Raw genomic sequence first — 26,439 nt, 5'->3', positions numbered from 1 at the left:
CTACTGACGGAAAGAGGTCACTATCCTTCCAGGATACCCGGGCCAGGTCGATTAGAAAGGCATGCTCGCTGAAGTGTTTTAGGGAGCGTTTGACAGTGATGAGGGGTCGTCGTTTGACCGCGGACCCATTACGGACGCAGGCAATGAGGCAGTGATCGCTGAGATCCTGGTTGAAGACAGCAGAGGTGTATTTAGAGGGCAGGTTGGTCAGGATGATATCTATGAGGGTGCCCGTGTTTATGGATTTAGGGTTGTACCTGGTAGGTTCCATAATAATTTGTGTGAGATTGAGGGCATCTAGTTTAGATTATAGGACGGCCGGGGTGTTAAGCATATCCCAGTTTAGGTCACCTAACAGTACGAACTCTGAAGATAAATGGGGGACAATTAATTCACATATGGTGTCCAGGGCACAGCTGGGGACTGGGGGGGTCTAACAAGCGGCAACAGTGAGAGACTTATTTCTGGAAAGGTGGATTTTTAAAAGTAGAAGCCCGAACTGTTTGGGCACAGACCTGGACAGCATGACAGAACTCTGCAGTAGATTGCAACTCCACCCCATTTGGCAGTTCTATCTTGGCGGAAAATGTTGTAGTTGGGGATGGAAATTTCTGAATTTTTGGCCTTCCTGAGCCAGGATTCAGACACGGCTAGGACATCAGGGCTGGCGGAGTGTGCTAAAGCAGTGAATAAAACAAACTTAGGGAGGAGGCTTCTGATGTTAATATGCATGAAACCAAGGCTTTACGGGTAGGGAAGTCAACAAATGATAGCGCCTGGGGAATAGGAGTGGAACTGGGGGCTACAGGGCCTGGGTTAACCTCTACATCACCAAAGGAACAGAGGAGGAGTAGGATAAGGGTATGGCTAATGCCTAGAAGAACTGGTTGTCTAGTGCGTTGGAGACAGAGAATAAAAGGAGCAGATTTCTGGCCCTGGTAGAATAGATTCAAGGCGTAATGTACGGACAAGGATATGGCAGGATGTGAGTACAGTGGAGGTAAACCTAGGCGTTTCGTCTCTGGCGGCACAAGTTAAGCCAGGTGAGGTCTCCGCATGTGTGTAGGGTGGGACGAAATAACTATCTAATGCATGTTGAGCGGGACTGGAGGCTCTACAGTTAAATAAAACAGTAAAAACTAGCCAAGACAGCAGTAGACAAGGCATATTGACATTAGAGAGAGGCATAAAGCAGGTGCATAATATGCTGTGACCCTGTGATCAAAAAGTATTTAATAACTCCAAATAACAAAAACTTAGCTGTAGGTTATTGTAACATTTTAACTTAAAACATTTTGTTCATTTGTTTTGCACTGCATGGATCACCYGTGCAATTGAATGCAGCATTGCTGTATGGTGCACTCAGAATGTCTTGTAGTTGAGTAGCCAGGCTACTGCTCAAATGTTGCTGTAATAGGCCTACATGTTTCTCCTTTGCATGGTGTTTTGTTGCAGGTTTTGCTTMTTGGTTATTGATTGTCAAGCTTTAAAAACTGAAGCCAGACTGCAARCCCGAGCTACTTTCCCTCCCCTGTGAGCTGTAAACGGGACACACAAAAGCTGTTGTCTCATTTATACTCGCTTGTATGTCCTATTGTCCTTTAGTAGTAATTTAAACCCATGTGTAAATCCTTTATCTTATAACTTTTTGATAACCAAGATGGCATTTTCTGTAGGCTACAGCAAGGACCCTTTGGAACAGAAACATGGCATGGACATTTAGCCTACAACACATTTAAACTTTCGGTCTGGTAGAATATTCCATCAGTGCCGTTAGTGATGATATGATACAGTGCACTGGCTAGCTCGTGTGTAGGTAGGTGTGTGTGTGGGTCAGGGACACTGGCGATTTTAGCATGTAAATCTTGGTGGGGCAAACAAAAGAAAACAGAACACTACACTAAACAATACATGAATCGCACTATAACAGGGACAAATGGTGCCACAAACTGTTAGGGGGCATACCTAAAGCTGTCCCAACATCTTACCACTGCTACCTGGCTCAGCTGTCAGCGAAACAGTTCATTCAGCCTCATTTACTGCCTTTTTTAGTAAAACATAGCTGTTATGGTGGACTTGCTTACCAATGGGGCGGCAGGGTTGCCTAGTGGTTAGAGCGTTGGGCTAGTACCGAAAGGTTGCAAGTTCAAATCCCCAAGCTGACTAAGGTACAAATCTGTCATTCTGCCCCTGAACAAGGCCCTGTTCCTAGGCCGTCATTGAAAATAAGAATTTGTTCTTAATTAACTGATTTGCCTAGTTTATTAAATGTAAAAAATGTGAAGTGGTTTCTACTGACATTGAGATGTACAAACTATGGCATAAGGGGTTGACGAGAAGAGGTAATCTGTAACTTCAATTAAGACGTTAATGAGCGAGCTAGGATGGACATAGTCAATATAACTATTTGTTCAGCACTTTTGAAATGTACAACGACAGAATTCAGAACATTGGCTTCAATATTCTCCCTGTACACCAAGTCAGAACCGTAGGATAAATAAGAGGCCATATAAGCAGACATATTAATTCTCTTACAATATTCAATGACTACATTTCTCTAAAATAGGCTATAGGCTACATGTGCACCACCAAGTCAGAACAGTAGGCGAAATTAAGAGGGAGAAAAGGGACCAAATTATTAGGGTGAGGCACATGGGCTACTAACAGCTCACTACACAACATAACCATTGTAATTTCTTAGCTACAGTATACATATCTCCCTGGCATATTACATCATTTATGCAGCAGCATACAAGACATTTTTGGACTCAACTTGTTGTGCTGTGCTCACTTGAACAGGAAGGTGGCGRGGCGGTCCTTTGTCATCAAAGTCTGGCATTCTCTGGATTTATGGTGCTTTCAAGACAAGTGGGAACTCTGAAAAAAACATTGAATCATGATGACGTCAGTGATCTTCAGGTCTGAGCTCTAGAAAGAGTTCCCGACTTGAAATTCCGAGTTGGATGACCGTTCAAAACTTATTTTCCCAGTCAGAGCTCTTTTTTCAGAGTTCCCAGTTGTCTTGAACTCACAGAAGTCCGATTTCTCAGGTCTGAGTTTCCAGTTGTTTTGAGCTTGGAAGAAGTCATGCTGGATTGACAGCATGGCCAATGTTGAATGTTTATCATTTTAAGCTTGGAAAAGAGACCCTTAAACCCAGACTTGGAAACACAAACCCACRCCACTGAATAGCAGGCTAGTGATTGCTTTGCAATGCTTGCAGMTAGCRACTAATTCCTTCCAAACCACTCATTGTTGAATTTGGGATTTCCAACTTGTTGTGTAACYTTTATGTCCAATGGCAGATGAGCACCGATACGTTTTATCTATAATTTCTCATCATWATTTTTCTTCAAATGACAAGGATCAAAAACCAAAAAKCATTTGCTAGTAGATTGTCGACTTGATTCATGATGATGACTYCTAGCTTGCTAGATAATAATTTTAATGTATGATGTTGACATGATCAGTCCAATCAAAGCTACTGTAGATATAACATGATTTGACATCATTTTATCTGTCGCCAATGACCTTGAGCCTTTTTGGATGGGAACTTCTAATGTAACTCTATGGCAGCACCAAAGGGGCTTGAATTTTTTAGCTCTACCCTTAGATTTGGCAGTGACATAGTGTCCCCATGAGTGACAGAACACTGAGACAATCACGGCGCAACAAGTGAACATTACCCAATCATGGCGCAACTAGAGAACATTACCAACACCTACGCTCCGTATTTTTTCACCACAGAAAGCACTGAGCTAGGCTGAAACACCTGCATTTTGGAGCTGCCTAACTCAAGAAAGCAAAAAGACAACGTTTGTATGAAGCTTTATTAACTCAATGATTTGTAGATAATTATTTACATTGTTTGCAAACTGATATGTGACACGTATTAATGTCAAAATAACATGAAAAACAGGCAACTCACCCCCAAAAAAACACTTAAACAAGGAGGCAAACAATGACATGCTACATTTAAATAAATGATGTATCATCGTATGTAGCCTACATTGAAGTATTATCTTCAGTGTCACTCTGACAATGAACGCACCCTGAAAGAGCTGAATGTGTTACCACTTTATTAATAGGCCTACAGCTTGCACTAGGATGTGTTGATCAGTTGATTGACAGGTGTACTGTAAAATGTTAAACTTTCCTCTAGTGTGGATGCTCACCAACATGGGTTCGTGTCCAGATTCGCGATAAACTTCTTAAAATAACAGTTACTGCAAAACTTTAATCTGTAGGTGTTTGTTCACGTCCATCTACCTCAACATTTGTAATTGGCTGATGAAGAATTTGTTCCAGGATATAATCACTGGCACCTGGGGAAGTTAGCATCGGGCTAACTTCATGTTATCTGATGAGACCAGCTGCAATTTAGCATTCTGTCACGTGTAAGTAAATCGACAATTTTTGTTGGTTGCTAAGCATTTTGAGCCGGATAAACTGTTTAAGTTTAAATCTGTGCTTAAGTTCGCAAGTATGCCCCCAAGGTAACTATCCACACATAGACATGGGCAGCAATCCTTCTCCGGTAACACAGGTTTGAGCAATGGGGGCTGGAATTAGGTACAGCAGGAGACATTGCTTGCAAACTGATATGTGACACGTATTAATGTCAAAATAACATGCAAAACAGGTGGGGCTCATAACAGCCCTGAATGATGAGTCSCCACTGCTCTGGAAGGAGCGGTGTGTGTGTGGCAATGCACTGTCGTTTGGCGTGCAGCACGTTGGCAGTGCTTGCTGTGACTTTTAGTGCAGTGCATGGCGGGCGGTATGGAAGCGGGCCAAAACGAATTGACAAACKAAATCATTGCGCGGGCCGGATAGAAATGTGTCATATTTTAAAATGTTGGCGGCCCCACTGCAGTTCCCCCGTGACCCCACTAGGAGTCGTGACCCCCACTTTGAATACCACTGTGTTAGTGAGACATCCCGTTTCACATGCCCTTCGGTTTAATCATAGTTGGCCAAACTGCTAAGAATTTAGTTAGGAATCAACATTCTGTCCTAAATCTTTGGTGCTTTCCAATTCCCATGGGAAGTAAAGCAAACTTTTGCCCTTGAGTCAGACAAGCCGTTCCTCCCTTTTGCACTTTGAGAACTTGCAAAGTAGGTCAGGAACTTTTCTWATGCTGTCTGGCAGCGTGTGACAGTTTAACCGTGTCAAATATGATCTGCATTGAAGCTCAGAMGTCCCTTTACCCTCATCCTAGTAATAACCACTTCTGTTACGTGTCACATATTAAAAATTAAAAAAACATAAAAACATTTAACTCACAACAGTGCATATTATTTTGAAACATTTTTATTATTATTTCTCCGTTTTCTGTTTTGTATTTTCTTTTCCCTCTCACAGTGTGTGGTAAATCTGATTAGCGAGCTCCAGGAGCAGATGTGTAGGTTTCAGGAGGAGATCCACACCCGGATCATGGAGAAACGGGCCATGGAGGCCCAGGGGGAGAGTGGTGCCCGCAAGGCCTATGACCAGTGCCCCGACGTGGGCTTGGTTGGCTCTGACGTGGAGGAGTTTTGCTGTCGCTGTGGAGGACAGAATGTAGGCAGACTCTCTGAACCAAATGGACGCACTCCCCCGTCTCTCTTAACCCCCTGTCCTCCTTACCCCTCTGGAATCCTCTACAGGCTTTAACACTAACCGCTTCTCCTACAGTGTCTGACGTCTCTACCTCTACTACTCCAGTGTGTGGGAATCCTGTGGTTTTCACGTGTGCTGTTTGCTTCCATGTCCAGGTGTTWTCTCAATCTGCGTTACTCATTGTAAGTGGTGTGGTGTGTTTGCATATCCATGGGTCGTCTTATTAATGCAGCCAAGGTTTGCTGGTCACTGTCTCCAAGTACTAGGCTTGGTTAATGGCTTACGTTACTAACTACCCTGTCTCTAAACATGAGATTCATTGTTAACATGTTTTTTATGACTTTATGACATTTTTAAAGAAACTTTATATTCTTGTTGCCAGTTTGTTACAATATTCAGTCTAGACACAACTTTTTATAATGTGCCTAATTGATGCTATAACAAACTGGCAACCAGACTAGTTAACTGACAGGTAATGGCCATAAACATTGGTCCTTTTAAATAGTCTGAGCCATCCATACTGAGTACAGTATTAGGGACTGACTGACTGGTCACATATTAAAACCTGCTGTGTTTCCTGGGAAGTGGAGGTTTCGCTTTTTAACTGCACTGTGTTTTCGGCTGTTAAGGGAACAAACTACTTGGGATTTTGAAAACCTTCCCTTCTACTTTTTGGTGTAACATGTTCATTTATAAACTGAGAGAACAATGTCTATATCCTAACACTGGTTTTTGACTGTGGAGACATTTTTTGTGTGTGGAAGGCACAGTGAAGAGCATGGTGTTTTTAGTTTGGAGATTTTACATCAAAGGGACAGTTATTTTCAACTAAAACATTACAATATGTTCTGTGTTATTCCCAGGGCTTCCTGCAAGAACTCCGGTTTCTCAAGAGTAAAGTGGATGAGCTGGAGGGGGAGAAATCMCAGTATGAGAAAAAACTAAAGGCCACAAAGGTAAAAATCACTTCTGTCACCTTTTTTCTTTATAGTTCACTAATTATCTGTCAGTTTAGTTTATTCACATGGCACTTTGTGACACCCACTTTAGTTATTTAGTTACTTTTGCTTATTAATATTCCAATTTCCTTTGAACACATACGGTACAGTCGGAAAGTATTCAGACCCCTTGACTTTTCCCACACTTTGTTACGTTACAGCCATATTCTAAAATTTATGATTTTCCTCATCAATCTACACACAATACCCCATAATGACAAAGTGAAAAGAGTTTTTTTTATAAATTGTTGCTAATTTATAAAAAATCTATAAACAGAAATACCTTATCTACATAAGTATTCAGACCCTTTGCTTTGACACTCGAAATTGAGCTCAGGTGCATCCTGTTTCCATTGCATCCTTGAGATGTTTCTACAACTTGATTGGAGTCCACCTGTTGTAAATTCAATTGATTMGACATGATTTGGAATTGCACACACTTGTCTACATAACATCCCACAGTTGACAGTGCATGTCAGAGAAAAAACCAAGCCATGAGGTCGAAAGAAATGTCCGTAGAGCTCCGAGACAGGATTGTGTCGAGGCACAGATCTGGGGAACGGTACTGAAAAATGTCTGCAGCATTGAAGGTCCCCAAGAACACAGTGACCTCGATCATTTTTAAATGGCAGAAGTGGGAGGTGACCAAGAACCTGATGTTCACTTTGACAAAAATCGAGAGTTCCTCTGTGGAGATGGGAGAACCTTCCAGAAGGCCAACTATCTCTGCAGCACTCCACCAATCAGGCCTTTATGGTAGAGTGGCCATWTGGAAGCCACTCCTCAGTAAAAGGCACATGACAGCCTGCTTGGAGTTTGCCAATAGGAACCTAAAGACTCTCAGACCATGAGAAACAAGATTCTCTGGTTTGATGAAAKCAAGATTGAACTCTTTTGCCTGAATGCCAAGTGTCACGTCTGGYGGAAATCTGGCACCATCCCTACGGTGAAGCATTGTGGTGGCAGCATCATGCTGTTGGGATGTTTTTCAGTGGCTGGGACTGGGAGACTAGTCAGGYTTGAGGCAAAGATGAATGGAGAAAAGTACAGAGAGATCCTTGATGAAAACCTGCTCCAGAACGCTCAGGACCTCAGACTTGGGRGAAGGTTCACCTTCCCRAGGACAATGACCCTAAGCACACAGCCAAGATAATGCAGAAGTGGCTTCGGGACAAGTCTCTGAATGTTCTTGAGTTGCCCAGCCAGAGCCCAGACTTGAACCAAATCTAACATCTCTGGAGAGACCTGAAAAGAGCTGTGCAGCAACGCTCCCCATCCAACCTGACAGAGCTTGAGAGGATCTGCAGAGAAGATCTAGGCAAGTCAGTTAAGAACAAATTCTTATTTTCAATGACGGCCTAGGAACAGTGTGTTAATGGCCTTGTTCAGGGGCAGAACGACAGATTTTAACCTTGTCAGCTCAGGGATTCAATCTTGCAACCTTTCGGTTACTAGTCCAACGCTCTAACCACTAGGCTATCTTCCAAATACAGGTGTGCCAAGCTTGTAGCGTCATACCCAAGAAGAATCGAGGCTGTAATCACTGCCAAAGGTGCTTCAACAAAGTACTAAGTAAAGGGTCTGAATACATGTGTAAAAATAGTTTTTTCCTTTGTCATTATGGGGTATTGTGTGTAGATTGATTGAGGGGGAAAAAACMATTTAATCAATTTTAGAATAAGGCTGTAACCTAACAAAATGTGGGAAAAGTCAAGGSGTCTGAATACTTTCCGAATGCAATGTTATTGCCTCATTATGTACTTTGTTGCTCTTGGCAGCCCCAATTTTGGAGATAAACTTTGTTCCTATCTTCAAGCTTACTATCCACTCCTTCTGGCTTTCTCTCCCTCTAGCTGTCTATCTCTTACTCTCTCCATGTGTGTTACCAGTCGCTCTTGTCCAAGCTCTCTAGCCTGAAGCTCACTGTAGAGCACACTCAGGTGGAGAAGCAGCACTGGGAGGAGCGATGGCGGACCGCTCAGGTGCCTCTTCTTCCTCACCCCTAAACCGCCTCTCGTGCTGACTCCMCCTTCTCCTCCCCTTCTGCTCTAGTTGTGCTCCACCTCCTCCTTCGTCTGCACCTGTCCCTCTTCCTCCTCCTCCTCCTCTTCCTCTCCTCCTCTTGTTAATCCCCATGGTTGTGGAATCTCATTCACCCAATCCCATACAGGTTCAGGTGGTTCTACTGAGATCCTRTGGGTAGAGTTTACTAGGAGTATTGTCACCTGTATGACTATTAAATGTACGGAATCCATATGAGGAACACCTCTGACGTACCCTTTTTAAGTCACTTTAGATTAGAGCTCAGATGTTATTTTCTTATACATTTAGTTAAAGAATGTGGAATGATWTAAAAGATTCCTCCAAAATAAGGACATGTACTTTGTGTTATATATATTTTGGGAGAATGAGAGAAATTCAAAAAATAACAAATTAAGATAAATATATGAAAGAGAAAGAGAAAAACAAACAAATAAATACAAATAGAGAAAAGGGAGGAGAGATACTGAGCGAGCGATGCTTTTGATATTGACTCGGTCCGACAGCTCACTCCCCCGTCCTCCCTTACCAATGACTAATAATACAGAAAACTCGGCATACTCCAATGTACATTGGAATAACAGAATGCCGTGTTTTGCAAGAGCGAGCGGAAAGGGGGTAGAGGGGGCGATATGTACGTCTCAGGCTGCAGACAGGATATATCTACACTGTGCTCATCCAGCAGAGACGAGTCAAGTTTGTGTGTGTGGTCATGAACGGTAGACAGAAGTTCACGCTAGGTCTCCTGTTTAGTTCACTGACCAAGTTCATGACCTCCTAAAGGTGTCTCTGTAGTTATTGACTAGTGACTACTTCCACACAGGCTCCAGTCAGTTCGGACTGGCAGATAATCATCATGCTCACCTCCAGGCTGCCACTCAGGCTGCCCTATAGGCTATATTGGCTTAGTGAGATTCCCTGTTTAATGTGCATGTGGTCTGTTGGGTTTGTACTGCAGTGGTGAAGTGTACTGTTCTGCTTTCATCCGGCCTCATTCTCCAGTTCTATGTCTTCTGCTGTACCTAGTTCCAGCCCCCATTGCTCCAACCTGTGTTACCGGAGAAGGTTTCCTGCCCATGTCTATGTGTGGATAGTTACCTTGGGGTCATACTTGCGAACTTAAGCACAGATTTAAACTTAAACAYTTTATCCGGCTCAAAATGRTTATCAACCAACAAAAATTGTCGATTTACTTACACGTGACAGAATGCTAAATTGCAGCTGGTCCCATCAGATAACATGAAGTTAGCCCGATGCTAACTTCCCCAGGTGCCAGTGATTACATCCTGGAACAAATTCTTCGTCAGCCAATTACAAATGTTGAGGTAGATGGACGTGAACAAACACCAACAGATTGCAGTTTGCAGTAACTGTTATTTTAAGAAGTTTATCGCGAGTCTGGACTCGAACCCATGTTGGTGASCATCCACACTAGAGGAAAGTTTAACATTTTACAGTACACCTGTCAATCAACTGATCAACGCATCCTAGTGCAAGCTGTAGGCCTATTAATAAAGTGGTAACAGCTGGAAAAGAGAGGCAAGCAATGTGTAGCCGAAGTAAGAAGTTAAATATTAGCTTGATATTAGGCCATTCATTAGCTAAATATTAGAGCTATAAATATTTACCTGTCAAAGTGCAAGGAAAAAAAGTTMACAGATTATGAAATGGCAGATCTGTGCGTTCCTCTGCGATCCCCGGGCACGCAAAGGTATTGATCAGGCCTATTGATTGTCTTTTTCTGGGACGCCATAAGATTTAAGAGGKATAGCCGAGGCAGCAGGGATGCCAGGTGCATAAATTCACAACAAAACAATGAAGTCAGACTAGTTCGAGATGTGTAACCTAAGTTAGAAGCGTATGCGCATTAGTCCATAATTCATTAGCTCAGTTAGCTCATTAACTCTTTCATTAGCTCAGTTAGCTCATTAACTCTTTCATTAGCTCTTAGCTTCATTAGTTCTTTCTGAAGACACTAGACGTGTAGGCTACACTTATAGTGTCTTCAGAAAGTATTTACACACCTTGACTTTTTCCACTTTTGTTCTGTTCCAGCCTGAATTATTAATGGATTAAATTGAGATTTTTTTCCCCACTGGCCTACACCCAGTACCCAATAATGTCAAAGTGGAATGATGTTTTAAGAACTTTTTACAAATTAATAAAAAACGAAAAGCTGAAATGTCTTGAGTCAATAATCCTTCAACCTCTTTGTTATGGCAAGCGGAAATGGGTTCAAGAGTAAACATTTGCTTTACAAGTCCCATAATAAGTTGCATGGACTCACTCTGTGTGCAATGATAGTGTTTAACATGATTTTTGAATGACTACCACGGCTCTGTACCCCACACATACAATTATCTGTAAGGTCCCTCAGTCAAGCAGTGATTTTCAAATACAGATTCAACCACAAAGACCAATGCCTCGCAAAAAATGGCACCTATTGGTAGATGGGTAAAAAAAAAGCGGACAATGAATATCCCTTTAAGCATGATGAAATAATTCACTACATTTTGGATYGTGTATCAATACACCCAGTCACTACAAAGATACAGGTGTCCTTTCTAACTCAGTTGCCGGAGATGAAGGCAACCGCTCAGGGAGTGAGTGTGATAGGAGAACACTGAGGATGGATCAACAAACATTGTAGTTARTCCACAATACTAACCCAATTGACAGAGTGAAAAGAAGGAAGCCTGTACGGAATACAAATATTTCAAAACATTCATCCTGTTTGCAACAAGGCACTAAAGTAATACTGCAAAAAATGTTGCAAAGCAATTAACTTTTTGTCCTGAAGTGTTCAATACAACACATTACTGAGTAACACTCTCCATATTTTCAAGCATAGTGGGGGCTGCATCATCTTATGGGTATGCTTGTCATTGTTAAGAACTGTGGAGTTTTTCAGGATAAAAAAGAAACGGAATGGAGCTCAGCACAAGCAAAAATCCTAGAGGAAAAGCTGGTCCAGTCTGCTTTCCACGAGACATTGGGAGATAAGTCTCTGGGCTTACCGCCTTAGTGGAACACACCACCAATTAGTGATAGCAGTAAGGGTCAATTACAGCTATTTGACAAGACCACAAGCGTCTTCAACTTTTTTTAATGATGTACGAATATAAACGTACTTGTTCTATAATCCACCTACATCTTTATTGCTGTGAAAGCACACAAATGGGTGTGAAACGATAGGAAGAAACATGGGATTTTGTCATATATGSGAAAACGGTAACAGTTTGTCTCACGTTAGGACATTTTGTTACAGACCAGTGGTTTTAAATATCTCTCTAGTGGCCAGCGCTGACCTATTTTAAGAAATGCCATTGGTTGGTGGATATAAAGTCTAAGATCTTAGATGATGAAGAATTTGTTGCAGGATATAATCACTGCCACCTGGTGAAGTTAGCATAGGGCTAATGTGTGCCATGTTATCTGATGGGACCAGCTACAATTTTGTGTTCTGTCACGTGCAAATAAATCCATGATTTTAATTGGCTAATACCCATTTTGAAACTGTTTACATTAAAATGGTTGATCGCAAATATGGCCCCCTTGTGTTTAAAGTGCTTTGTTCGACTAGAATAGATGTCTTTGAAACACAGAGCTTTTTATTGACTTGAATTGATCAGTATTTGTTTGTTCTCCCTACCCCACTTAAAGAGATGCTCCAAAACTTTTGTATAATTTCAGCCAGTAGTTTTGAAAGTGGTGCTCACGAGCCAAAACGGGTCCCCGTTTTTGTTGTTCTACGTCATCCAATTTGTATGATACAGTATGTTACGAATCGAATTTGAATGTGTTTAAGATTGTGGACTGTGTCTTTTATCAGGAATTATGCACCACACCTAGGGCTGTTGCGGTGACCGTATTACCACCACACCGTCGGTCARGAGTCATGAAGGCAGTCAAATTCCACATGACCGTTTAGTCACGTAATTAGGCTTCTCCAAGCTCTGATGCTACTGCTGATCATTTACCCTTCCAAACTTGCTAACTGCCTGGTACTCAGCACTCTATTGTCCCTTTATGCAATCTGGCATCAATGCAAATGTAATCGAAAATCGAATCTAATGCTTCATGAGAGCCCATGAGCTCATGTTGCGCAACATTTCTATAGGCTATGCAATTGCGCGAGAAAACAGAGTGAGGGCCTCTACTAAAAAGAGGAGTTTCCCATCTTATTTCTATAGGCTAGGCCTGCTATATTTATTTCTAAACTTTCCTAATATTAAGCACATTGCTTATATTTACAACAGGAGTATAGCCTACCTGGCTGGCATTAACTAAATTGGCCAAATAACTTCTTAAAATTAAGCACATTAAWATGGGATCTATTGCATCCCACAACTGTCCCAGACTGTGTTTGGAATATTTAATTCTTGCACAGAATAGAATAGGTCGACTTTTACACTATGGGGGATATTAGATTGACATAGGCTAGTGCTTTTGTTGTTCGTTAGGCCTACTCATCTTGTTGGCTGACGAAAAGTAAATGRGGACAGTTCAGTTGCATCCCCGATGTGTCTGTCTTCACTTGTAGCATATGAGAAAGACCCGATCACGTGATGGAGAGCCATGTGAGTGAGAGGTGATTTGGAATGCTCAGGACGAAGGGCACAATGGCCACTGGCCGGCCGCAAAAGGCATGGATTTTTTTAGGGTGCATTACGGCCACACAAAGGGAATGCCGGCGTGAAATTCTAGGCATTATCAAGTGCTTGTCAAATTGTGAATGAGTGACTGATGTAGTCTGTACAGAACAAAGCAGAGCTCATGACTTTCAAGCAACTTTAAAAATAAATCATCATTAGAGTCTCATCATGCAGCCTTACAAGATTTATAAAATGAAAACATATAGCCCAACATTTGTAGAACAACTAAAGTTACATTAATAACTATAAATGAAGCATATAGGAATACCGATTTCTTTGTTAACCGCTCAACACAGAATAGCCGCATGTGCGCACTCCCTAAAATTGTTTGCAGAAAATATCCTTTGTATTTTATTCAGCTTTGTTCAATTGTATTCTTCATACTATAAAATAATGCAGCGGAATTCTAAGCAAATCTTGCCTGCTAAATTAACTACAGTAGAGTAGCCCACAGCCATTTGGCATAGGCAGATCAGGGCCTAACATGAGGACAACTCAGAGTATGTTGTTCTGTCCTTCTGAAATAGACTACATTTTCTTCATATCATGCTTCTTAGACCTGTCTAAAATAAACAATGGATTTATTGTGAATGTGTAGGCTATATTACATGGATTTATTAGACTTTTTCAAATGTAGATGTTCCAAAGGTCTGCATCAGTGGCTTGTAGGCTGTGTGTGGAAGCCAGGAGATGCTAAATGTGTTTATGTTAATTAACGGTCAATTACCATGACACTGACAGTTATTTTCTTGACATTCACCTGCTGACGAAGTTTCGTGACTGCCACAGCCCTAACCACACCCCTCTCATGCTTTTCTCCTTGAGGAAGGCATAATTGTCTTGCCACCTTGTACATATATCTGTATGAGACCTAATGTCATAATGTGACTGTAAACATGCAGTATTAACTTGTATCACTCCATTGACCGTGACCCTCTCAGGCAGAGATAGCAGACCTACAGSAGATGCTGGCCTCCAAAGACTCTGCGATTGAGGGCCTACAGAGCCAGCTGGTCTCCAGAGGCCCAATGACCAATGAGAACCCAGAGAGAGGTAACTTTACCTGTCAAACATACATCGTCAGTAATACCAGGGACTGGCTATTTTAACGCATACTGTCATTATTTCAGGTGTCCACCTCAAACTAAATACCATCCACTAATGCTTATTCTACTGTCAGGGCAGGGGGAATCTTTGAACATTGACATTTGATAATACGAACTAATGATACATATTTAGAGGTTGAATTATACCAAGCTAATTTGATCCAGCTAGTCATCTGCATGTGGTGCCTCATTCAGATAATACAATACCTATCAAATGCCCTCTCTCTACCCCCTCCACTGTTGTCTCTTTACTCTATGCTGCCCCCTGCAGTAGAGGAGGTGTATAGGAGACAGCTGACAGACAAATGTAAGTCTCTAGTCTCTAAGCTCCTGCAGTTGTGGCCCTGGTACAATGCTGCTCCGCCGTCACTGCCTCTCTATTGTGCTGTATAACCCACGCTGGCATGCTGTCATGTCTGTCACACCCATTCCATCAGCCCCGGCAGCTGCAGAGGGGAGAATAGGGGGGAGGGGGGAGCTCTGACACATCCTCACACCCACGCCCATGAGAACATTGGAGATGAAATGGCCTAATAGAGAAGCATGTCTGTTTTACGAAATATATTCCCAAATATTTGATTTTCTCTGTTACGCTGTGTGCACTGAGCTAACATACATGATTGTTGCTGACACTAAAAAAGCCTACTGTAGCTGCTGGCAAAGTAATCCAAAGCCTCTACTTTATCACTCAGGATGTAACTTTCCAGTGCTACTATTTTTGCCATGTAATGTTATTATTAAAACAAAATCAGACCGCCCCATAGTAGAATAGTTGACCTATTTACCTAGTCGGCTTGTTGTACTGTGTTCTATGCAAGATAAATGTTCCTCTGAKGGCACATTCAAGTTGCGAGAGCCATAGGGAGAGAAACATACTCTGACAAGCAGTCAATGCAGAACAATTCTTAATGCAATTGCGGGGGYAAAATACTTTTGAAAGAAGTTTTGGCCTTTGTTATAAAAAAAAGAGGGGGATACCAGCTTTCCATTGCTACCACGTTCATTTCTCTACTCCTAAAATTGCGTGCATCATAAATTTAAAAAAATGCTATATACATGGTCCAATATGTAAAAATAATTTTTACGTAATTTTGACCAATATGTTATTGGGCTCATTCCTGGAGGTGGAAAATATATTGTAGATGGTGTCAGCATCCTCATTTTTTTAAATGTATTTTGGAGTAGAATGTCCTTTCCCTGGGAGTACCCCGGACCCCCTAACAAATGGGACTGGAATTGGTCAAACTCGCAGTGTAATACATGTACAAAATGATCTTCTTTTCCCTAAAASCATGATGGTCATTACTGCTTTACATAAAAGGTTAACTTGGCCCCGCAGACAATCGATCTGAGATCGACTTCAGTTTCAGTCATGGGATTTGTTTTTGCTTTAACCCCGGGAGTTATGAACAGTTGATATTTAAACATAATTACTCTCATGAGTCACAAAAATACATTTTCTTTTCTGTTTTTAGACCAAGAATTGCAAAGGTTGAAAATGGGGATGGAGTCTTTGGTAGCAACTAACTATGAGAAAGTAAGTAAATGTGTCATATTCTAGTTTCTTGAAGTTGTACAAGTGAAGGTATGTTATTAAAGTCCTTTCTATTTGTGTCAGGACCGTCACATAGAGGAGCTGACTGTTCTCCTGGGCCAGTACAGGAAGATGAAGGAGGTGATGGCCCTCACTCAAGGTAATATACTCACTGCTTATAAACACTCCCTCCCAGAGATGAGACACATTCACTGCTTTTATACACACTTACTCAAAGGTGATACACACTCACTGCTTTCATATACTCAAGCTGAGAGCTTGAAATTTTTCAAATAAATAATTCCAAGAATGTTGAAGAGGCATTGAATAAATTCTGAATGTGTGTGGGTGTATTTAGTGTCCAGTGAGAAGCTCCTGGTTGGGAGCAGTGAGGAGGAACTGAGTGGGAGTCTGAAGATGAGGGCTATCACCCATAAAGCTCATTCACATATCATCCGGTCAGCGGTAAGAGAGCTCTGTCTGCTCCTCCTCTGTGGAACACACAACACAGTACAACTACAACCTTGCATTTCTCAAGTACTCACCCACTCATCATATTTTCATTGAATAGTACAAACACTCTGACTAGTAATACACTCCATGCCTCTGCTCTCATATACCATGCCGGTGTATTAGCAGACTATTTAGTGTGCATACTCAAAGTGTTTAAACTCTTGCTCTAAAGTGTGTCTGTGTGATATCGCCCTACCCAGATGTCTTCTAGAGGCTCCTCTCCCCTGTTAGTGTCTCCCTCGTCCTTCCAGAAAGAGCTGGACTCCAGGTAAATAAACAAGCCAGCTGACAACCACTGATTGCACACACATGGAGGAAGAGGTCCCCAACGGGCTTGTATTGTTGTTGTTGAAATGAGACGTCCTTGGGAGAGGTTGACCGAACGTGAATAAAAGGCACTGTTCCCCTGTACACCCACACACGTGCAAGCCCACTCGCTCTCTCTCTCACACACCACACACACACCACACACACACACACACACACACACACCACACACACACACAACACACAACACACACACACACACACACACACACACACACACACACACACACACACACACACACAACACACACACACACACCACACCTTGTGCCCCAGCCGTGCTCCCTCAGGTTGACCGTGTTATATTGGACCTGTCCCTGTGTCCCAGCTGCCGCAGTATCCAGACCTCCCTGAAGACGTCGATGGTGATGGTCTCCCAGAGTGATGCTGGCTGCTACTACAACGGAGAATGGTAAGTAAAGCTGGGCTGTGTGGGTGTGACAGCCAGGCCCGCTCGTTGTTTTGGTTGTCTTTAATTAGGGGCCCACTAAAGTGGCTGTGAGTGACCCTGTCACTGTGATGTCCCCGCCTGGCACAAACAGCCCCCACAGCCCCCCTCTCCTGTAGAGCCCAGCCTGTCACATCACATTACCCACAAACTCCTCCGAGAGGAGGGCATCCCAAAGACCACAGGCCGCTTCCAACCACTGCCAACTCAGAAATCTACTGTGGAGGGCCAGCCCTTAACCCAACTTGAAATACTATAGTGTTGTATTGCTAGTTTGGTTTCAATGTTGTTTTTCAATAGGTCCCAACCACGGATGCTTTCAAGTAGCCTTGAGGAGTTACAAAGTGGATCGTTACCAAAGGTTTCATGATTTTGCTGTGTTTATTTGATATATTTTTTTGACCAAGTTTTTATTTGTTTTGTCTTTTTTGTTCAGGGGGTACATTATTTAAATTACAGGTACATTCATTTAAATGTTTTCTCCGACACACTGTGCGGCTGGCTTCCGGGTTGGATCGCGCTGTGTTAAGAAGACAGTGTGGCTTGGTTGGGTTGTGTTTCGGAGGACGCATGGCTTTCGACCTTCGCTCTCTCCGAGCCCGTACGGGAGTTGTAGCGATGAGACAAGATAGTAATTACTAACATTGGATACCACGAAATTGGGGAGAAAAAGGGGGTAAAATTTAAATTAAATAAAAAACAGGCAGACAAAAAATCCAAATTGTATCTGTAAAGTCATAGAAACATGTCAAACGATGTTTATATTCAATCCTCAGGTTGTTTTTCGCCTAAGTAATCGATAATATTTCAAACCGGACAATAACGTCGTCAATATAAAAGGTAAACAAGAAAGGCACTCTCTCGGTCGCGCGCATGAAAAAGCTCTGTGACACTTTAGGGTCCACTCATTGACTGCTCTTACTCCCTCATTTTTCAGAATACAAGCCTGAAACAATTTCTAAAGACTGTTGACATCTAGTGGAAGGCATAAGAACTGCAGTTTGAGTCCTAAGTCAATGGATACTGTAATGGCATTGAATAGAAAACTACAAAACCAACAAAAAAAACTACTTCCCGAATTGATTTTTCTCAGTTTTTCGCCTGCCAAATCAGTTATGTTATACTCACAGACACTATTTTCACAGTTTTGGAAGCTTTAGAGTGTTTTCTATCCAAATCTATCAGTTATATGCATATCATATCTTCTGGGCCCGAGAAGCAGGCAGTTTAATTTGGGCATGCTTTTCATCCAAAATTCCGAATGCTGCCCCCTACCCTAGAGAAGTTAAACAAATCAAAATATATTTAATATTTTAGATTCTTCAAAGTATCCACCCTTTGCCTTGATGACAGCTTTGAACACTGCCTTCAGCAAGTATTCATACCCCTTGACTTATTCCACATTTTGATGTGTTACAGCCTGAATTCAAAATGCATGAAATAGATTTGTTTTCTTAACCATCTACACACAATACCTCATAATGACAGAGTGAAAACATGTTTTTAGAAGTTTTGGCAAATCTATTGAAAATGAAATACATAAATATCTAATTTACATAAGAATTCACACCCCTGAGTCAATACATGTTAGAATCACCTTTGGCAGTGATTACAGCTGTGAGTCTTTCTGGGTAAGTCTCTAAGAGCTTTATACACCTGGATTGTACAATATTTGCACATCATTCTTTTTTAAATTCTTCAACTAGGCCTCTCAGGAACATTCAATGTCGTCTTGGTAAGCAACTCCAGTGTATAATTGGCCTTGTGTTTTAGGTTATTGTCCTGCTGAAAGTTGAATTTGTCTCCCAGTGTCAAATCAAATCAAAGTTTATTTGTCACGTGCGCCGAGTACAACAGGTGTAGACCTTACAGTGAAATGCTTACTTACAGGCTCTAACCAATAGTGCAAAAAAGGTATTAGGTGAACAATAAGTAAGTAAAGAAAGAAATAAAAACAACAGTAAAAAACAACAGTAGAGTAGCAGTAGTGTAAAAGAGGGGTTGGCGGGTGGTGGGTGGGACACAATGCAGATAGCCAATGTGCGGGAGCACTGGTTGGTCGGCCCAATTGAGGTAGTATGTACATGAATGTATAGTTAAAGTGACTATGCATATATGATAAACAGATCACCTGCTGACGAAGTTCGTGACTGCCACAGCCTAACCACCACCCCTTCATGCTTTTCTCCTTGAGGAAGACATAATTGTCTGCCACTTGTACATATATCTGTATGAGACCTAATGTCATAATGTGACTGTAAACATGCAGTATTAACTTGTATCACTCCATTGACCGTGACCCTCTCAGGCAGAGATAGCAGACCTAGCAGGACTGCTGGCCTCCAAAGAACTCTGCGATTGAGGGCCTACAGAGCAGCTGGTCCAGAGGCCCAATGACCAATGAGAACCCAGAGAGAGGGTAATTTACCTGTCAAACATACATCGTCAGTAATACCAGGGACTGGCCTATTTTTAACGCATTACTGTTCATTATTCAAGGTGGTCCACTCAAACTAAATACCATCACTAATGCTTTTCTACTGTCAGGGGCAGGGGGAATCTTTGAACATTGAATTTGATAATACGAACTAATGATACATATTGTAGGGAGTTTGTTGAATTATACAAGCCTAAATTGAATCCAGCTAGTCATCTGCATGTGGTGCGCTCATTCAGATAATACAATACCTATCAAATGCCCTCTCTCTACCCCCTCCACTGTTGTCTCTTTACTCTATGCTGCCCCGTGCAGTTAGAGAGGTGTATAGGAGACAGCTGACAGACAAATGTAAGTCTCTAGTCTCTAAGCTCCTGCAGTTGTGGCCTGGTACAATGCTGCTCGCCGTCACTAGCCTCTCTATTGTGCTGTATAACCACGCTGGCAGCTGTCATGTCTGTCACACCATTCCATCAGCCCCGGCAGCTGCAGAAGGGAGAATAGGGGGGGGGGGGAGCTTGAAACATCCTCACACCCAGCCCATGAGACATTGGAGATGAAATGGCCTAATAGAGAAGATGTCTGTGTTTAACGAAATATATTCCCAAATATTTATTTTCTCTTGTTACCTGTGTGCACTGAGCTAACATACATGATTGTTGCTGACACTCAAAAAGCTACTGTAGCTGCTGGCAAAGTAACCAAAGCTCTACTTTATCACTCAGGATGTACTTCCAGTGCTACTATTTTTGCCATGTAATGTTATTATTAAAACAAATTCAGACGCCCCATAGTAGAATAGTTGACCTATTTACCTATTGGCTTTGTGTACTGGTGTTGCTATGTCAAGATAAATGTTCCTCTGAGGCACATTCAGGTTGAGAGCCATAGGGAGAAGAAACATACTCTGCAAGCAGTCAATGCAGAACATTCTTAATGCAATTGCGGGGGAAAATACTTTTGAAAGAAGTTTTGGCCTTTGTTATAAAAAAAGAGGGGATACCAGCTTTCATTGCTACCACGTTATTTCTCTACTCCTAAAATTGCGGCATATAATTAAAAAATGCTATATCATGGTCAAATATGTAAAATAATTTTTTAACTGTAGATTTTGACAATATGTTATTGGGTTCATGTCTGGAGGTGGAAAATATTTGTAGATGGTGTCAGCATCCTCATTTTTTTAAATTTGAATGTATATAGGTAAATGCCCTTTCCGTGGAGTACCCCGGACCCGCCTACAAATGAGCTGGAATTGGTCAAACTCGCAGTGTAATACATGTACAAATGATCTTTTTCCCTAAAAGCAGTGATGGTCATTACTGCTTACATAAAAGGTTAACTTGGCCCGAGACAATCGATCTGAGATCGACTTCAGTTTCAGTCATGGATTGTTTTGCTTTAACCCCGGAGTTATAACAGTGATATTTAAACATAATTACTCTCATGAGTCACAAAAATACATTTTCTGTTTAGAACAAGAATGCAAGGTTGAAAATGGGGATGGAGTCTTTGGAGAACTAACTATGAGAAAGTAAGTAAATGTGTCAATTCTAGTTTCTTGAAGTTGTACAAGTGAAGGTATGTTATTAAAGTCCTTTCTATTTGTGTCAGGACGTCATAGAGGAGCTGACTGTTCTCCGTGGCCAGTACAGGAAGATGAAGGAGGTGATGGCCTCCTCAAGGTATATACTCACTGCTTATAAACACTCTCCCGAGAGTAAGACCATTCACTGCTTTTATACACACTACTCCAAGGTGATACACACTCACTGCTTTCATATACTCAAGCTGAGAGCTTGAATTTTTCAAATAAAATTCCAAGAATTGTTGAAGAGGCATTGATAAATTCTGAATGTGTGTGGGTGTATTTAGTTCCAGTGAGAAGCTCCTGGTGGGAGCAGTGAGAGGAACTGAGTGGGAGTCTGACGATAGAGGGCTATCACCCAAAAGCTCATTCACATCAATTCGCGCGGTAAGAGAGCTTGTCTGCTCCTCCTTGTGGAACACAAACACAGTACAACTACAACTTGCATGTCTCAAGTATCACCACTCATATATTTTCATTGAATAGTACAAACACTCTGACTAGTAATACACTCCATGCCTCTGCTCTCATATACCATGCCGTGTATTAGCAGACTATTTAGTGGCATACTCAAATGTATTAAACTCTTTGTCAAAGTGTGTCTGTGTGATACGCCTACCAGATGTTTCTAGGGCTCTCTCCCTGTTAGTGTCTCCCTCGTCCTTCCAGAAGAGCTGGACTCCAGGTAATAAACAAGCAGCTGACACCACGGATTGCCACACATGGAGGAAGAGGTCCTCAACGGCTGGTATTGTTGTGTTGAAAGGAGACGTCCTGGGAGAGGTTGACCGAACGTGAATGAAAAGGCACTTGCGCCTGTACACCCACACACGTGCAAGCCCACTCGCTCTCTCTCTCTCACACACACACACACACACACAACACACACACACACACACACACACACACACACACACACACCACAACACCACACCACACACACACACACACACACACCACACACACACACACACAAGCACACACCGACACACCACGACACGCACCTTTGTGCCGCAGCGTGCTCCTCAGGTTGACCGTTGTTATATTGGACCTGTCCTGTGTCCCAGCTGCCGACAGTATCCAGACTCCCTGAAGACGTGATGGTGATGGTCTCCAGAGTGAGCTGGCTGCTACTACAACGAGAATGGTAAGTAGAGCTGGGCTGTGTGGGTGTGACAGCCAGGCCGCTCGTTGTTTTGGTTGTCTTTAATTAGGGGCCATCTAAAGTGGCTGTGAGTGACCCTGTCCACGTGATGTCCCGCCTGGCGACAAACAGCCCACAGCCCCCTCTCCTGTAGAGCCAGCCTGTCACATCACATTACCCACAAACTCATCCGAGAGAAGGGCATCCGAAAGACGCACAGGCCGCTTCAACCACTGCAACTCAGAAATTACTGTGGAGAGGCAGCCCTTAACCCAATTGAAATTCTATAGTGTTGTATTGCTAGTGCTAGTTTCAATGTTGTTTTTCTCAATAGTCCCACGGATGCTTTCATAGCCTGGAGGAGTGTACAAAGGTGATTCGTAAAAGGTTTCATGATTTGCTGTGTTTATTTGTAATTTTTTTGACACAAGTTTTATTTGTTTGTCTTTTTGTGTTCAGGGGTACATTATTCTAATGGTAAGGTCATTTGAAATGTATTAGCTTTATAAAACATGAAGCCGTAGTGCTGCACTGCCAAAAGAAAACACAGTAAGAAACGATAACAGTTTAAGTAATAATACATTAGATAACATATATAACAGTGAGAAAAAAATAGCTAAAGACAGAAGTGGATCCACGGTTAGTATGAATTATTATACTACTTTTATATACAGTACGCAGTCAAGAATTTTACAGTACTAGCTAATTCATGGGTCTTTCTCATTTTTACTATTTTGCTAGATTGTAGAACAATAGTGAGATCAAACCTATGTAAATACACATATGGAATCCATGGTAACCTAAAAAAGTGTTAACTTCTAGGTAGTGAGACGTTAGGTCGCACCTCTTCAAGACCGTGAAACTGCTGGCGCCAAAAAATTCAAAATCAGAAATATATTATAAAATTCAGAAGAAACAAAAAGCATGATTTACATAGGTTTAAAGATTAACTTTGTGAATCATACCCGGTGTCAGATTTTAAAAATGCTGTTACGGCGAAAGCATACATTCGATTATTCTCTCTCCGGCCGACGGGAGTGTGAGCGATGAGACAAGATAGTAATTACTAAATTGGATACCAAATTGTGGAAAAAGGGGGTAAATTAAATTATATAAAAAGAGCAAAAAATCAAATTTATCGCGTAAAGTTCATAGAAACATGTCAACGATGTTTATATGTATCTCAGGTTGTTTTTAGTCCTAGTGATCGATCAATAGCAGCGGACAATAACGTCCGTCAATAAAAGAGGTCAAACAAGAAAGGCACTCTCTCGGTCGCGCGCTGAAGAAAGCTGTAACACTTTGAGGGTCCACTCATTCAGACTGCTCTACTTCCTCTTTTCAGAATACAAGCATGGAAACAATTTCTAAAGCGTGTGACATTAGAAGGCATAAGAAATTGCAGTTTGAGTCCTAAGTCAATGGAGTACTGAAGGCATGAATAGAGAAACTACAAACAACAAAAAAAACTACTTCCCGAATGGGTTCGTCAGGTTTTCGCTGCCAAATCATTCTGTTTACTCACATACACTATTTTAACGGGTTTGGGAACTTGTAGAGGTGGTTTGCTATCAAATCTACTAGTTATATTGATATCATATTTCTGGGCCGAGAAAGCAGGCAGTTGTAATTCGGGCAGCTTTCATCCGAAAATTCAGAATGCTGCCCTACCCTAAGAGAGTTAAACAATCAAAATATTATTTAATATTTAGATTTTCAAGAGAAGCCACCGCTTGCCTTGATGACAGTGTTCAGAAGTAATGCACACCTTGACTGATCCACATTTGATGTGTTACAGCTAATCAAAATGCATGAAATAGATTTGTTTTGTTAACAGCATTACACACAATCCCATAATGAAGAGTAAAACATGTGTTTAGAAGTTTTCGGCAATGTTTTGAAAATGAAATACATAAATATCTCATTTAGCATAGAGAGTTCAACCCCTAAGTCATACATGTTTAGAATACACTCTGCAGCGATTACAGTGTTATCTGGGTAAGTTCTTTAAGAGCTTTACACTGGATTGTTATATTGTGCACCATCATTCGCTTTTTAAATCTTCAACTAAGGCTCTTAGGAACATTCAATGTGTCTTGGTAAGAAGCTCAGATGTATAATTGGGGCGCTTGTGTTTAGGTAGTTGTCCTGCTGAAAGCTGAAAGGTTGAATCTTGTTAGTGGTCGAATATCGAAGTCAAAGTGTTCTGATTTGTCACGTGCGCCGAGTACCGCAGGTGTACGACCTTACAGTGAAATCTTACTTACTGGCTCTAACATAGTGCAAAAAGGTATAGGTGAACAATAAGGATAGAGTAAAGAAAAAAACAACCAGTAAAAGACAGTGAAGCAATAACATAGCACAAATTGTTGGGAGCCGTAGAACTGCGCCATTTTTCGCGCGCATTTTCTCATCTTATCAGCTTTAGTTCGTTTCATTCATAGTTAACAGCTGTCACCATAGAGCTAACCTTTTTTCATTCCAGATAGAACCCTTTTGGTTCTATGTAAGACACCTCTGTGGAAAGGTTACTACTAGGTGAACAATAGGTAGATAAGAAATGAAACAACAGTAAAAAGAAGACTATGTACAGTACGAGGCTTATAAAAGTATGGCGAGGCTAAGTACAGAACTGGGTTAGTCGCTGTTTGGAGGTAGTAGTACATGTAGATATGGGTTAAAAGTGGACTATGCATATATGAACAGAGCGTATGCCAGTAGTGTAAAAGAGGGTGTGGCGGGTGTGGTGGGACAAAAGCAGATAGCCTGGTTGAAGCATGTGGCGGGAGCATGGTTGTTCGGCCCACATGAGGTAGATGTACATGAATGTATGAGTTAAAGTGCACTATGCATAATGATAAACGAGATGTAGAGCAGCAGCGTAAAAAAAGGGGTTGGGGAGGGGCACCAATGCTAAAGTCCGGGTTAGTCTGTTGTTCACCCTGTGTCAGGACACCTATGGCTGGGGTGGAAAACTGTTGAGAAGCCTTTTGTCTAGACTTGGCTCACTTCCGGTACCCGCTTGCCATACGGTAGTGAGGAGAACATCTTATGATGGGTGGGCTGGGGTCTTGTGACAATTATTTAGCGTCCTTCCTGACACTACTTGGTTGAGAGGTCCTGGATGCAGGTCAGCTATGCCCAGTGATGTACTGGGCGTACGCACTACCCCTGTAGTGCCTTGCGGTCGAGGCCGGACGCATTGCTGTACCAGGCAGGTGGATGCAACAGTAGGATGCGTCTCGATGTGCAAGCTGTCTGTTGGGAAGCAGAATGAAACAGTGTGTCTAGTATGTGTGCTGTGTGTTCCAGTTAAAGGGTTGTTCATGATTCGAATTAGTCAGTGGGACCATCCTTGTTTAAATGGCTCAGCTCGGAATAATGAGCTTTCCAAAAGTAGAGTTGTTTGTTTTGGATTTTAACTTTACGATACAATGATATCCATTTAGACTTGCAGCATGTGCTTACATTTGTAACTGAACCAAACACATTGAGCAACGTTATGCGTGCTCTAACAGAAAATGGACAGAAGCCATTTTAGCTTCTGATGACTGGTTAGTTGCTGAGACAAAAGCAGCTAAACACGTACACTACCGTTCAACAATGTTTGGGGTGCACTTATGAGAATGTCTTTGTTTTTTAAAGAAAATCGAATTTTTGTACTGTTAAAATAAATCAAAGACAGACATATTCCATGCGAGAAATTGGCTGCAAGACTGGAAATCTGTACAACTCTGTGAAGGGAGTAGTAAGACAGCATTGTACAGATTCTCGATTTCTTGGCATTGTCTCGCAGTGAAATACCCTTCATTTCTCAGAACAAGAATAAACTGACGAGTTTCAGAGAAAGTACTTTGTTTTCTGGCCATTTTGAGCCTGTCCGAACCACAATTCTGATGCTCAGATACTCAAGCTAGTCAAAAGAAGCCAGTTTATGCTTCTTTAGTCAGGACAACAGTTTCAGCTGTGCTAACATAATTGCAAAAAGTTTTCTAATGATCAATTAAGCCTTTAAAATGATCAATCTGTGCGATTAGCTACCACATG

At 41.8% G+C, this 26,439-nt stretch overlaps 1 protein-coding gene across 5 annotated transcripts in view; it reads left to right on the top strand.

The window, feature by feature from the left end:
* Positions 1–26,439, top strand: part of LOC111952117 (liprin-beta-2) — a 131,665-nt gene that overhangs the window by 89,933 nt on the left and 15,293 nt on the right. For 4 of the 5 annotated variants that reach the window (XM_023970615.3, XM_070435289.1, XM_070435290.1 and 1 more), the window contains 10 exons: positions 5,366–5,563; positions 6,466–6,558; positions 14,237–14,348; positions 14,673–14,708; positions 15,877–15,938; positions 16,020–16,095; positions 16,294–16,400; positions 16,649–16,716; positions 17,104–17,187; positions 17,524–17,584. In XM_023970615.3, the coding sequence (XP_023826383.1) occupies positions 5,366–5,563; positions 6,466–6,558; positions 14,237–14,348; positions 14,673–14,708; positions 15,877–15,938; positions 16,020–16,095; positions 16,294–16,400; positions 16,649–16,716; positions 17,104–17,187; positions 17,524–17,584 (897 nt within the window). The remainder of the gene's footprint in view (positions 1–5,365; positions 5,564–6,465; positions 6,559–14,236; positions 14,349–14,672; positions 14,709–15,876; positions 15,939–16,019; positions 16,096–16,293; positions 16,401–16,648; positions 16,717–17,103; positions 17,188–17,523; positions 17,585–26,439) is intronic. The other variant, XM_070435291.1, reaches the window with a different exon arrangement.

This window comes from Salvelinus sp. IW2-2015, linkage group LG26, assembly GCF_002910315.2.
Source record: "Salvelinus sp. IW2-2015 linkage group LG26, ASM291031v2, whole genome shotgun sequence".
Classification (NCBI taxonomy): Eukaryota; Metazoa; Chordata; class Actinopteri; order Salmoniformes; family Salmonidae; genus Salvelinus; species Salvelinus sp. IW2-2015.
This window is presented reverse-complemented; position numbering and strand designations above follow the sequence as displayed.